Source organism: Saimiri boliviensis, chromosome 9 (assembly GCF_048565385.1).
Source record: "Saimiri boliviensis isolate mSaiBol1 chromosome 9, mSaiBol1.pri, whole genome shotgun sequence".
In the NCBI taxonomy this organism is placed as follows: Eukaryota; Metazoa; Chordata; class Mammalia; order Primates; family Cebidae; genus Saimiri; species Saimiri boliviensis.
In genome coordinates this window covers 76,696,617-76,711,837 of record NC_133457.1, presented here as the reverse complement: position 1 = coordinate 76,711,837, position 15,221 = coordinate 76,696,617, and the positions used below count along the sequence as shown (strand labels likewise).

The window sequence follows — 15,221 nt, the reverse complement described above, 5'->3', positions numbered from 1 at the left end:
AAGGGGTAGAAGATCACTGACCAAAAGACTACTTAGCAGGATACTCCAGTGGTGGGGAAACTGAGGCTCTGAACAAAGTCTCAGGTAGTAGGCAGAAGAGAATATCAAAGAGTACCAGAACAAAATATACAGAGCCATGGAGGGAGAAAAATACTACCAATAATGAACAAAATAAACAGACAGTCTGATGTTTTTTACAGCAGTCCTCCCTTATCCTATATGTTTCAAAACTCCCAAGGGATGCCTGAAACCATAGATATACAAACCCTATATACACTGTACACAAATCTCTTTTTCCTTCTCTACAATTTCATGGAAGATTCATTCTTACTGTAGATTTTAGCAACCTCGGCATATAATTTTTTTCTTTCTTATTAAGTCAAGAACTTTCACCTTTTCACTTAAAGGAAGCACTGTACAGCTTCTCCTTGGCATAGCTGATTGCCAGCATCACTATTCTTGTGTTTTGGGGCCATTAGTATCATTATTATTGTTTTTGAGACAAAGTCTCACTCTGTCGCCCAGGCTGGAGCACAGTGGCACAATCTCAGCTCACTGCAACCTCTGCCTCCTGGGTTCAAGTGATTCTCAAGCCTCAGCCTCCTGAGTAGCTGGGATTACAGCAGCACACCACAACACCTGGCTAATTTTTGTATTTTTAGTAGAGACGAGGTTTCATCATGTTTGCCAGGCTGGCCTCAAACCCCTGGCCTCAAGCAATCCACCTGCCTCAGCCTCCCAAAGTGCTGGGATTACAGGCATGAGCCACCATTCCCAGCCTGGAGCCATTATTGAGTAAAATAAGGGTTACCTGAACACAAGCACTGTGATATCACAACAGCTTATCTGACACCTGGGACCACTAAGAAGTGGCTGATGGATGGCTAGCATCTACAGCATGGATCCACTGGACAAAAGAATGATTCACATCCAAGGCAGAATGGAGCAGGATGGTGAGAGATTTCACCACATAACTCGTGCAATTTAAAACTTATGAATGGTTTATTTCTTTAATTTTCCATTTAATGTTTTTGGACACCAGTTGACCATGAGTAAGCAAAACCCCAGAAGGTGAAACTGCAGATAAGGGGACTACCGTATTAAGTACTAAAATGTGTTCAAAACGTTTTTATTAGGTACAAAAAAATGCAACATTCAAAACCTTGGAAGGGCAGGCACTTATCAGATTTCAAGGTTATTTTTCACTTAGCTTAGGATCATGCAAAGGTCTAATCTCTTTGTCAAGAAAAAAATCACATTGCACTGTACTCTATTTTTAACGACAGAATGCACATTCAGTGACCTTCACAAATTCCCAAATTAGTAGCATATAATTCTACCTGTAATATGTGGATTTTGCCCTGAATAAAGCATTCACTAAAATGGATTCAAAAGGAGTCTTCTTTTCACAAAAGTAACTTACATAGGAGATCTCGGTCACAACCACATCTCCCATACTCATCTTCATTTCATGCAAGTTTCTATTTTCTGCCTGAAAACTACTGCATTTTTCTGATCTCTTCAGTTTTGGTACTAACACTAGTTGGCCATCTTTTTAATATCATTTTTTTAGGGGAAAAAATCACTCCCAGACCTTTTCTACATAAAAGTGATGAGTAGAGAATAACAAAGCCCCAGTGAGATGCCACTATTTGGTTCCTACCACCCCATAAATTCAGAGGATTTAAACTCCTGCCTCAGCAAAATTAGAAAGCACTGTACACCTGCAGGTTGACTTGGGACTGTCCACCCTGTCAAATTCATTCACCACGTTCCCAAGGCCTGCAGGAAGAGCCAGTCCATAGACGGCTTTAAACCAGGCCCTTCCAACCTGTGTAGTGTCACAAACCACATCAAACAGTAGATGTCACTCTGTAATAGCCACTACACTGCACATCCAAACAGAAAATAAGTAACAGATTTATGATAGCAAGTTATTTGTGCAACTGTCTCCTAAAGGTATATATTAATTTTAAAAAAAAAACCCCAAACTGCATTAACAGATTAATTTTAATTCAAGAGAAAAGAGCTCTCTACATGTCTCCTGCTATTGTAACAATAAATACCCATGCTCAAGTTTCACTGTGAATTTCCCCTATTTTAAGTCCTAATGCAGTTTCTACTATCTGCCCTTAAAAGATTCTTGGAAGCACTTTTGCTAGTATTGCCTTCCACAGGATCTCCTCCTGAGAGTGTCAGTTACCAACAAGTCAAGTGGCACACTATGTGAAAGAGGCCGGCCTGCCAGGAAGCTCAGGGCATCTGGGCTGCAACAGATAAGCACAAGAATGTAATTTCAGACTTCCACAAACATCTTATCTCCAGCGTCCCTTCCTCCAAGGTGAACTGAATAATGTGGTAATATCCTGCTGGGTCAATCCCAAGTTTCTCACCTGTAACTCTTGATGCAAAAGGGAGACTACAGTCTTTAATACTAAATTCTGATATTAAACTATCCACTGAAACTGACTCCTTTCAACTCAAACACTTGTCTAATTCAAATTACTAACATTTTGTAATAGGATAATCACATTTTAACCATGAACAGTGCATGCAAAGATTCTCCAAAATGGACCACATGTTTATATTTTGTTCCCACCTTCTAGTTTGTAGGGATGACAGACATTTCTTTCACAAGCAAAATCAGACACCAGAATAATCACATGCTATAGAGATAAAAGACCTCAGCCCTGTGTTTTATTATTTCCCCAGTGTCCAGTACAGGAGATAGCACTGAGCAGCAATTATAGAGCTAATTCGCCACCACAGGGAACATGTGAGACCAGTACAAAAGGGTGCCTTGGCCGCTTGGCCGTCTACTGTGATCCCTGCAGAGCAAGTCTCAAGGAAAGATCACACTATGCCATAACAATAATGTTATCATTTGGGGTTGTTCCCAACCAAGGGTTCAACATCAGTAAAAGCCACAAGTATGGGGAGCATTATAAAGAAAGCCAGATGATTATATACCTGTATTATCATTTAAACATAGCCCCATGTCATAAATGTGATCCAATATCCTATTCATGATAACCAGTGACATTCATTCTCTTTGACAACTGGAAATCAGGGAAACTTTGGGGATGGGAGACGGGTGTCTGTGTCAGCTTAGTTCTTTTAAAAATGTTCTCCAAGAAATTTGAATTGATAGTGGCTTCTTCTCAGTTGCAATCTGTCACTCAGAATTATGACAATGACCAAAGAGCTGCATTCAAAATTGGAATAATTATTTTAAAAGAAAACAAAATCTACTAAAGCATCTAAATATTTGAAATCCTCAATAAGAACTTAAATTCCAAGGATTTTAGAAGAATCTGCTTCTTATTCATTTTTTCTTGTCCCTCTTCCATTCAAAAACAGTAAAGTGATCCTCAGGGAAAAACAAAATAAAAAGCAGTAACGGCCTGAGAGGTTGTAGGGGAAGTCCTTCACCTCAGCACGCGGGGAGGAGCAGCACAGAAGAACGACTACACACTGGACAGCCTGGACTAGGGAATGACAAAGCAGAGAAAAGCAGGGACTGCGGCAACTGGTTGATTGTAAAAATATGATTCTGCTGCCTTGTTATGTATTATTTGCTTGTAAGAAAAGGCATTAGCCATTGTATAAAGAAAGAAAAGGAACTGTTACTTAATTCTGTAGGACACCTAGCCTGAATGCGTTGACTTGCCTAGAATTCAGTCCAGGCATTTTCACTCAACCTCCACAGAAGCTTCTACTTTGTTTTCATTTTCAAAGAGTTATAAAAGATATGCAATTCCCACAAAAGAAGAAGAGAGAGTAGGGGTAGAGGGAGGGAGAGAGGAGGAGAAGGAAAGGAAGAAGAAAGGGAAATAAATCTCAGAATTGTTTGTAATCCTATTATATACATAACTCTAGTTTTTCTTTAGGCAATTCACTATTAGTATCTGAAGTAAAATGGTGCTATTAAATGTGAAAAGTTATAAATGAATGCATTTGGATGGGAAATAAAATCAACATTCAAATTACTAGATTGCATATAGAAGCAATGCTTACAGAGAGTAAAAACCAGCCATTTGTTTCATCTTACTGGCACTGTACTGGATATAGCTATATTACCATTATCAAGAAAGTCATTAAAAGTTATTTTCCCCTACTCTAAGGAAAAAATTTAGAGGCTAAATCCACTGTCTATATAAGCTCACCTGGAGCAATGAAGAGCAAGAGACCCAGTGCTGAATTCCATTAAGGTAAGACACAAATTCCACTACATCCCTGGATTCACCACTGGTCAAATTATGACTCCCAAACATAACTACACCCAGCAAGACTGTGCACACGTGAGTCTAGCCATCCAATCCAGCATAACCACCACGCTGCAGGGAACGAAGGGAGTCAGCACATACGGGCATGTAGTAAATCTCAAGCAATCAAATTTCAGTACTAAAGGAAAAGCAAAACCTAGCATCCACGGTATCATTTTTCTTTCTCTGTATGTCCTATAAGAAGCCCACATGTCATCTGCACTTGCTGTGTAGTTCACCTGCTGCAGTCTGCTTCTTCCATCAATGCTTCTCAAATAAGAATTTCCTACCAAAGGAAGGGTGACAAAGAGACATGGTGCACCATTCTGGAGTTCACTGAAACTATTTCTTTATCTTGAAGGGAACGGATGGAGAAAGGTTGAAGGTGTGGTAGGGAGATGAAGTCCTAAGGAAGTTGACTAGCCTTTATTCAACGTTGTTTTCAGTTTAAAACATGCGCAAAAACAGTAGAATAAAATTGTGCATGGCTTTTCAATTGTTTGCAGAGGGTCACTGAAGCCATGCTTCCCCAACCTGTGGAGGTAAATGCGAATTCCTCTCAGCCAAGGGCATTATGGTAATAAGAAGCAGCCCAGAGAAACCATTTCAGTAAAATCCTAAACCTTAAGTCAAAGTCCTGTGCCTCACAAGGATACAAATGTACAAGATACTAAGGATTTAACCGTGTTTAATAATGAAAAATAGTCTTTCAGATGATGGAATAAAGCTCTACTGGAGGACTCTAGAGCCTTCCTGTCCAATAAAGTAGCCACTAGCCACATGGATTATCTGAGGTCAGGAGTTTGAGACCAGCCTGACCAATATGGTGAAATCCTCATCTCTACAAAAATTAGCCAGGAGTGGCAGCGGCGGTCTGTAGTCCCAGCTACTTGGGAAGCTGAGGCAGGAGAATTGCTTGAACCCAGGAAGCAGAGAATGCAGTGAGCCGAGATCATGCCACTGCACTCCAGCCTGGGTGACAGAGCAAGATTCTGTCTCAAAAAAATAAAAATAAAAAAAGTCACAAAGGATTATATAAGTCATGGTTGCTGGCTTTGGAAGAATCTGCTTTTCTTGTTCGTTTTATTTGTTCTTGTCCCTCTTCCACTCAAAAACATGGATTTAGAATTTTTACAGTCTCATTAAGAAGCTAAGGCACAGCCACATTAGGGGATAACTATGGACATTCAGCCACAGTCAAGTAATAATACAAGGCAGTGCTATTACGTGAGTCCACAAGAAAGAATGAGCACTTCTAGCAGGAGTTGCCAGGAGAAACTGGTGTGTCTGAACAGAGCCTGAGTGAATGGGCCAGATGGGGAGAAGAGCTAAGAGCAGTCCCTGAGGGGAGGGCTCTGGGTGGTCAGCTTAAGGCCGGGGCCATCGTGGGCTACGGAGAGCGTGTGGGGATGAGCGGGTCCCTCCGCCGAGCGGGGACAGCTCTGCTCCGCTGGGGGCGAGGCACGGGCGGCGGTGGCCTTTGGGGTCCGGGCATGCGGGCGGCGGGCTCGGGCGCGGGCAGCGGCGGCTCAGCGGAGCAGCTGGACGTGCTGGTGAAGAAGGACAAGGTGGTGGTGTCCCTCAAGGGGACGCCGGAGCAGCCCCAGTGCAGCTTCAGCAACACCGTGGTGCAGATCCTGCGGCTGCATGGCGTTCGCGACTACACGGCCTACAACGTGCTGGACGAGCCGGAGCTCCGACAAGGCATTAAAGACTATTCCAACTGGCCCACAATCCCGCAAGTGTACCTCAATGGCGAGTTTGTGGGGGGCAGTAACATTCTTCTGCAGATGCATCAGAATGGGGACCTGGTGGAAGAACTGAAAAGGCTGGGGATCCACTGCGTCCTTTTCGATGAAAAGAAAGACCAAGACATTAAGTGAGGGCGGCCAGGTCCTCGCTGGGCAGAGAGGGAGCCGTTCATGTCAGAGGCTCACTACCAGAAAAGCAAAACCGATTTTGGTTTTCACTACTGAGACAACAGCTGCTTGCACTGATCATTTTGGCTCGTGAGCAGTTGGGTGATTTTAGTTCGTCTAGTGTTTGGGCTAAGAATATTTTATGGTGGACTTAATTACAACCACTGCACTGTAATGATTCAATGCTGTATTATGATATCGCTGTAAACAAAATTCATTCTTATATTGTCATTTATTCCTGGGCCTGATTCAGGAGTTAAATAGGAGCTTGGGAATCATTATTCATGACCCCTCTGCAAATGTGTCAGTCTGCAAGGACAGTATCTTCCCCCCAGATTTAGTGTAGCTTCTTTTGTTATGGAAAATGATGGACAAAAAATAAGAGGTGCAGGGGGCGGGGGGGAGTTGTTGTTTTTTAAAATAAACTGCCAGTGCAGGGATGCTGTGCATGTCTGAGTTGATCCTGAAGCACGTATGTCTGTAAGGATTTGGAGTGCCTGCAGTGTTTTACGTGTGGGAAGAGTGATTCTCATATTCTTCTATTAAATTTGCCACAAGAATTGAAAAAAAAAAAAAAAAAAAAAAAAAAAAAAAAAAAGAGCAGTCCCTGAAAAGAGAACTGAATAAACTAAGAGGCAGAAGTGAAACTATGCACAGAGAGGTAAAGGGGCAAAGTATTAGCCCAACAGAGCCCTTCCACAGAGTAACCACAAAATATGAAGGAAAGCTACACCAGGAACCAGGGAGAGGACTGTGAGTGTTAGACCAGACTGGCCCATACTTTACAGACTATAAAGAATCCATTCAGGTCTCTAGGAAGGTTAATGACAAGAAAGAAACAGGGTTTAACATGGTGAGGTAATTCAAATAAAATTTAGAATAAGAAATCTGTTTATCTGTGATTTCAAATTCTGTGATATTTGAAGAACATCTGAATGAGTGGTACTCTAATGCCAAAACATGTTTAAGTTTTGAAATTAAGCCTCTTCTGTCAATATGTATAACTCTAAACTATACTATTTCTCTATTATAAGGTGATGGCATACAACATGGCAGAAAGCTTGAAACAGTATCTTTGGATTAATATATTGTCTTATTCTCTGTATTCTTGATGTGCTGACATCTGGGGCCTCAATGGCCTAGGAAGGACGCCCCTCCCCGGATTAGCAAATTCCCAAAGATAGTGTCTCAGAGCATGTTTCTGATAATGCAAACCAACCAATTCCAGATCCATAACCCCAACCACGTCCTTTTATGGGCTGTATGCCCCTGCCCTAATCACACAAGGACCAGGCACTGGACAATCATGGGCCACCCACTACAGCCCAGTCAGCTTAAATTATTCAAACTACACAGTCCTAAACCTGCGTAGGTTGCTCACCTGGCCCTGCCCATTCCTTCCTGCAAAAACCATAAAAAAGGCTCCTGCCCTTAGTCCTGTGGCTGTCTCTCCCTCTTTCCTCTCTGCCTACTGATTTTGCTTCGGTGCTTCCCTATGTGGCTTTGTGTAACATGTCTGCTTCTAGAGGATTGTGAGCATAACTAAAATGTCTTCCTTCATAACAATCATTTTCATGTTTCTGTGCCTTACCACACCTGATTAAAACAAATCTCAGGTACCATTAAAATAACCTCTCAAGCCTGGGCACCGCTGGTAATCCCAGCACTTAGAGAGGCAGAGGCAGGCACCAGTAATCCCAGCACTTAGAGAAGCTGAGGCAGGCGGATCAGGAGGTCAGGAAATGAAGACCATCCTGACTAACGTGGTGAAACCCCATCTCTACTAAAAATACAAAAAAATTAGCCTGGTGTGGTAGTAGGCGCCTGTAGTCCCAGCTACTTGGGAGGCTGAGGCAGGAGAATCGCTTGAACTCAGGAGGCGGAGGTTGCAGTGAGCCAAGATCACACCACTGCACTCCAGCCTGAGCAACAGAGCAAGACTCCATCTCAAATAAATACACAAATAACCTCTCAAGCCTGAATCCAGAAGGTCCTCAGGTCATGTGAATTATTTGATCTTGAAGCCCATTTACCAGGTACCTTGTGTTTCTACACCAACCCTCCTTTCCCTTATGCAGGTAACTAATTCAAGAGCCATCACCAAAATATCCCTTCTGAAAAGAACCATTCAGGATTTTCTGTGACTCAGAAGTCATTAATGGAGTTCTGACATAAATTCACTCTTAACAGTAGACTCTTCACATCACCACAAAATGCTAACTTATCTTCCATGAGGACAGGAGGCTGTCTCTGCCTTGTTCATTGTTGTATCTCCAGCACCTACGTGTGTCTGACACAGTCCACACCTAATAAATGTGTCTGATGAATGAATGAACTGTAAAGAATAGTACATGTTGATATAGACAGCCTATGAAATACAGCTTAGGAAGCAGAATAATACCAACACTCCTAAGTGGTAGGCAGCATGGCAGTAAGTTAGGAAAATGGGTTCTAGAGTTAGACTAAAGGTTAAATCCCTACTCTCCCATTTCCTAAGTGTGTACCCTTGGGCAAGTCACCTAACTCCACAAAGCCTCCAACATTTCATTCATAAAAACTGGGAAGACCAAACCTACTTCAGAAGGAAAGAATTAAACAGGCTAGTCCATGTAAAACATGTAGATTCCAGTCAAGATGGTAAATATAAATTCATGTTTTGGACTCCCACACCATCATCCCCATATCTCCATTTGAAATACAAAGCAATGATAGATGAAGTATATATTTAAAGCACAGTAAAAGTAGAGTCATAACCATAGTTAAAAAAAAAAAAAAAAAAGATAGGCCGGGAGTGGTGGCTCATGCCTGTAATCCCAACACTTTGGGAGGCTGAGGCAGGCGGATCACCTGAAGTCAGGAGTTCAAGACAAGCCTGGCCAACACGGCGAAATCCTGTCTCTACTGAAAAATGCAAAAATTAGCCAGGCATGATGGCAGACGCCTGTAGTCCCAGCTACTCAGAAGGCTGAGGCAGGAATAACTGCTTGAACCCAGAAGGCAGAGGTTGCAGTGAGCTGAGATCAAGCCACTGCACTCCAGCCTGGGCAACAGAGCAAGACTCTGTCTCTCTGTCTCAAAAAAAAAAAAAAAAAAAAAAGATAAACATCTCCATGAACCAACAACAGAAACTCTGAGTGGTGCACATAACTGAAGCAATAGGCAAAGGCAGCTGGAAGGTCAACCTCCAAAAGGTACAAGTGTTCCCACTAGAGAGGAAGGCAGGCAAAAAAGTCTGCTCACTGCCTGAGACCATCACCTGGACTGGCTGGTGGCCTTCATTGCACATCACTTACTTTATCAGAATACTGTAGTGTCTCCAATACTCTCTACATCTAAACATTACTGTTTCCTTTTTCCAAGGTTCCCTTTCAGTGCATCCCTGACTTAGACGGCAGACAGCAGCTCTCTTTACATACTCTTCTTTCATGCCTTCTTATCTCTTACCTCTATGCTTTCTTCCAAGCCATTTCTTATTTACAGAATATCTCTATATGGTATCACTTTTGTGATTTAACACATCTTATTAATGCCACCTTTTCTCAAGGGAGCCTTTCCCAATTACTTACAAATTGATAAGTGTTCACTTCCAAACCCTTATAAACTATCTCTTTATACGCTTTACACAACACTATCCTACAAAGCAGCAATGAAGTTACTTAGCACCCAGAATGAAGCATACAAATTACAATCTACCTTCTAAAGCCAGAGACAGAGGGAACATAAGCATAAATAAAAAGTAATGCAAGTGTATTATTCATTCATATTTACTGTGCAAAATGAAAGTTTTATGAAGCCTTGAGTTATACATACATACATATATATATTCTATTATATAGGCAACTAATCCTCTGTAAATGGTACTGTATCAGTATCAACACCCTCCTTAGTCTAGAATTTAAGGACGTGAAGGGAAGGTATTGAAACTTCTATGAGAGGGATAGGTTTAAGTTCTCTGAAAGGCTTTCCTGCTGCAGGCCAACTCAGTCCTTAGATCCATGACAACAAATGTAATTCTTAAAACATTGCTGGGCTTTGGAGAACACAGAGCAACTAACAAGGGACTAAAAAATGGTAGAAGAAGGAGGAGGAATAAAGAGGGAAGCGGAAAGGAGGCAGAAGACAAGTGAGCCAAAAGCTGATCCGTGAGCACCATGCAAAAGAAAAATCTGCAGAATGTCAAGGAGGTGATGCCAATACCAGCCCCGAGTCCTCATCCATGGTAAGTTTAGGGAACTGAACCTGAATTTCCATTAATAAACCAGAACCCTCAACGGAGCTAAAGTGATCTCAATCAAGAGCATTCCTAGACTCCTGGCAAAAGCAAACACCAATCTTCCGGGAGAAACCAGGAGACCAGGAGTTTGGGACCAGCCTGGGCAACATAGGGAGACCCTATTTCTACAACAAATTAAAAAAAAAAAATTAGCTGGGCATAGTGAGGCAAACATGTTATTCCAGCTACTCAGGAGGCTGAGGCAGGAGGATCACTTGAGCCCAAGAGGTCAAGGCTGCAGTGAGCTATGTTCACACCACTGTACTCCAGCCTAGGCAACACAGCAAGACCCTGACTCAAATAATAATAATAGTAAGTCCATCCAAAAATCTAGAACTGCACTTCACCATATTAATACTCAAGAAGAATCACTGTCACCTCAATCAAGTTTTTTCAAGAAAAAAAATTTAGAAACTTCAAAACCCGTGTATGATTTTTTTAAACAAATCTCAAACTAGGAACAGAAACAAAGTTATTTGATTTGTTATAAAATCTACCAAAAAGTTACAGAAAATATTACTCTTAATGTTTCACATTAACAAAACTCTTTATATCAAAAATAAGATGACCCTTTATCACTCCCATTTACCAATGTACTAGAAGGCAGAGTCAGGGCAGAAGGCAGACCAACCGGCAAGTATGTCCATTCCTTACAGACAATCTGACTGTCTACCAAGAAAACAAAAAACCTGTAGACAAAATGTAGGAATTAAATCACATACATTCACGTAATCCAACAGTAGGAATGAATAAACTTGAACTAAATTTAAAAACATGGATAAATCTTAGAATTAATGTTGAGGTTAAAAGCAAGTCAAAGGTGATTATGTACCATAGGAGACAATTTCTATTATACTCAAAACCAAACAAAACCACACAAGAAATTACTTAAGGTACAAATAGATGTGGTAAAGCCATTTTTTAAAAGAAAGAGAATGATAAAATGCAGGGGAGTGACTGCCACAGAGGTGAGAAAGGATGGTGGAAGAGCACTTAAGTAGCTTTTAGTTGCTAAAACGAGGAAGGGGGAGGGTGTCAAGAGTATGTGCTTTATTACCATGCTTCCTAACTTATATGTTACAGATCCTTTAACCATTACATAAACAAAATAATTAAGTCAATAAAATAGTTCAAACAAATGATGGTCAGTAGATTCATATTTAAGTAAAACACTTACTTAAAGCTCCTATTAAAAACAACTCATTTACATGGGTTTCATTCAAAGGAGGGTAACCACAGAAAACATAATAATCACTACAGAATATGCAGTGAATCAATGTCTGTACTGTGGAAAAGGGGTACAGCTCTCAAAGGAGAGAAAGGGGAACCAGGGTTATTGAGCACTAGTCATGAAGCCAAGTCCTGGGCTAGAAGTTTCCCATATCTTTTCTTTTTTCCATAAACCCCGAAAGCCCCTCACCGTAAGCCCCTAGAGAACTCTCCTACTGCAGGAGATCTTTCCTACAGTGGCTTCCCCCTCCAGCCAGCTCTATCTGTTCACATCAGGCCTTTCCTTTACAGCCATAAAAGTTTATCCTTTTACACCAACCTAAGCGTACACCTCTTAAACCACAAATAATTTCTCAAAAATCAACAATGAACTTTCAGAACCTATCATTCAGTTCTGAGTGTGTTCTCCAGGTAGGTACCCGAAATCTGGCCACTTATCTAATATTTGGACAAGAAAGACTTTAAGCTTAATAAATCAAAAACCACACCCAAACATCGTTTCAACTTTGAAGATATGATCAACGCACACAGATATACAGATGCATAAAAAGATCATAACCTCACTAGTAGAAAAATATATATTAAAAATGAGTTTCTGCATGTCAGATATATACATCATATATGTGTGTATATATATAAAAGACAAATCATCTCCAATGTTAGAGTACAGGAAATTTACCTAAGACTTATATATTAGTTTACATAACATTTTTGGGTATTTTTGCTTTTTGGATTTTTTTTTACTTTTTACAGGGCAGTTTCTCAGTGTGAATACATGACCTTTTGGAGAGCAATTCAGCAATATCTGCTATTTCAGATGTGCATACTCTTCCATCTAATAATTTCACATCTAAGTGTCCATACAGGAAAAATTCTCCCACGTTTGCAAAAAAAGAAAATCACAAGAAAATTATTTGCAGCACTGTTTGTAAAAGTGGGGGGGTGGGAGGAAGGAAGGAAAGAAGGAAATATATGTCCACCAATAGCTTTTTTATTTGTATTCAAATAAAATTAAAGATCAAAAATACTTTATTTCCAGTAAGAATTAAAAAAGCAAAATGAATTAATCAAAACTTACTTCAAAAAGGAAGAGGATGGAGTCCAGCTCCTCCCTTTGTGACTTATTATTCCCTGGAATATTAAAAAATAATTAGTTATCATGACATCGTTTAAACTTTAGGACTTTACAAATTACACTAAAAGGCAGCTTAAAACTAGTAAGCCTCAACATATATTCATTTATTCAAAAAATAGCAAGAGGCAGTGTGGAGAGCCCATTAGGATTCCAAACAGGCAACTGAGCCAGACTGCTTGGGTCCACACGTGGTGGAGCTGCCCCCCACTAGCTGTTAAACACAGCTTCCATGTTTTCCAAGTCGTTATCAAACTATGATGGGTAATTTATTCATTTCTCAACCAGTTACTTATTGGCTTAAATTATGGCAGAATGCACAGCACAAACAAAGAAAAATTTCTAACTTGGTAATATAAATCATAGGGCAGATAACTATAAAAGTAGTATATCTTTTTGGGCAACTGCACACTGTCCTATTGATAGTAACAACAGTAATAAAACTTACAATGCCTGCAGCAGAGGTTACCATTTTTTGTCTTCTCTCTGCGTACCAAGCATTGTGCTAAGTGCTTGGCCTACATCATTTAATGCAGAAATCAGCAAACCTTTTCTATAAAGGATCAGATATTAATATTCTAGGCTTTGCAGGCCTCTCTTAGAAATACTCAAATCGGCAGTTACAGTACAAAATCAGCCACAGACAATACATAAACAAATAGATATGGCTATGTCCAATAAAACTTTATTTATAAAACAGGCAGCTATAAGCTATTATGTATTATTTATAATACATAAATAAATGGATATGGCTGTGTCCAATAAAACTTAATTTATAAAACAGGCAGCATAAGCTGTATACCCCTGATCTAACTGAACCCCCACAGCTCAACAAAGACATTCACCAGAATGTTTACATGCCAGGGATCATTCTAAGCCTGAGGATACAGCACCCGAAAGGTAATATTCTGGCAGGAGAGGCATTCTATAAATGAGTAAGTGAAGCCAAAAAAGATGGTATGCAATTTTGACTGGGGAAGTCAGAGAACATCTCGCTGGTACGGTAACATCTGAGAAAAGATCCTTTGAGGTTAGGAGGTAAGTCATATGGAAATGCGGGGGTTTGGAAGCAAGCCACGCGGAAATTTAGGGGAGGTGTGTTCCAGGCAGAGCAACTGGACAGTGCAAAGTCCCTGTAGCTGAGCATGTCTGGCACAGTAGGAAAACAGCCAGAGGCCCTTAAGGCTGGCGCACACAAAGGGGAGAGCTGGCTCAGCTGAGGCTGGAAAGTAGGTGAGGCAAAGGAAGGCAGATTAGGTGAGGCCTGAGCCAACTGTAATGACTAGCAATGAGAACCCGCTTGAAAGTTCAGAAAAGCCAAGAATCATGATTTGACTCATATTTATAAAGGAGGACTCCAGCTGCTCTTTTGACAAGAAACTATGGGATAGAAGAGGGCACAAGTGTGGAGATGGGAGACCATTTCTGTGGCTACTGCTATAATCCAGGTGAGAATATCAGGAGTTTCAGTGTTACCAGTGTAGGCAATGAGAACAGGCCAGTGATTCTGGATGTATTTTGAAGATAGAACCAATAACTCCGGAGTTTTGGACTGAATAACTGCAAAGACTGAAGTTATCACAAGATGATTTCATTATTCCTAGCATTTTCTTTTATTCCTTTTTTGGGGTACACTGTCTTCCCTGCACTCCAATCAAACATAGATTATACTAAAAGCAAAAAACTTCAAAAATCTCACCTGTTTTTATTGGTTCTTCATTATGATTCTTTGCAGTAGATTGCAAAAATGGCCACAATCAAAGGCCACCACAGTGCCTCATCCTGAATTTCTTCTGCTCCATGACTGACCACTGCCTCTGTTCTACAGGAGCAATCAGGGTATCTGACAAGGGGTCCCTCAGTTTATCCTCTCTACCTCAAAATGTCTCCATTATCTACACTATCATCTCATCTGCTTCTCCTTACATTGAAAGGTCACCTGTACACTCCTCTCCGTGTCTCTTCTTTTTCCTTGACCTGTCTCAACCCACTTCCCCCAACATCGGCATCTTCAATTATCTTCCCCTCCAGCTGACCCACTCCTCAGCCTGCAAATAGGCCAATGCATTCCTCAATAACTCTCCCATGACCAGAGTGAGATACAATGTGTGCCTTCACATCAAACTTTCTGAAAGGATATTTTCATGGGTCACCTTCACCAGCTCACCATCCTGTGACTCCACGTCCATCTGTCTGGATTCCAACCAGCTCCTCACCTAGCATCTTTCTCTCAGCACTCACTGACAACCACGCTGATGAGTTCTTACCGCCCAGCCCAGCTGCACCTCATGCACCAACAGACTGACCCTGTGTGCCTTCAACTCTCTCTTCCCTGGGCCTCTCTGACAACTCTTTCCTGGCACCCCTCCCCCAACTCCATCGCTTTTCTTTGCATATACCCA

General features: G+C 41.1%; 1 protein-coding gene and 1 pseudogene across 9 annotated transcripts in view; one reads left to right on the top strand and one right to left on the bottom strand.

Annotated features, from left to right (window-relative positions):
* RALGAPA2 (Ral GTPase activating protein catalytic subunit alpha 2) overlaps window positions 1-15,221 on the bottom strand; it is a 320,763-nt gene that overhangs the window by 276,315 nt on the left and 29,227 nt on the right. For all 9 annotated transcript variants that reach the window (XR_012519285.1, XR_012519286.1, XM_074406179.1 and 6 more), the window contains exon 3: window positions 12,766-12,818. Coding sequence is in view for 7 of the 9 variants with exons in the window: in XM_074406179.1 (XP_074262280.1) it covers window positions 12,766-12,818 (53 nt within the window). In the remaining 2 variants the exon portion in view is untranslated. The remainder of the gene's footprint in view (window positions 1-12,765; window positions 12,819-15,221) is intronic.
* On the top strand, window positions 5,629-6,148 carry LOC101049304 (glutaredoxin-related protein 5, mitochondrial pseudogene; annotated as a pseudogene).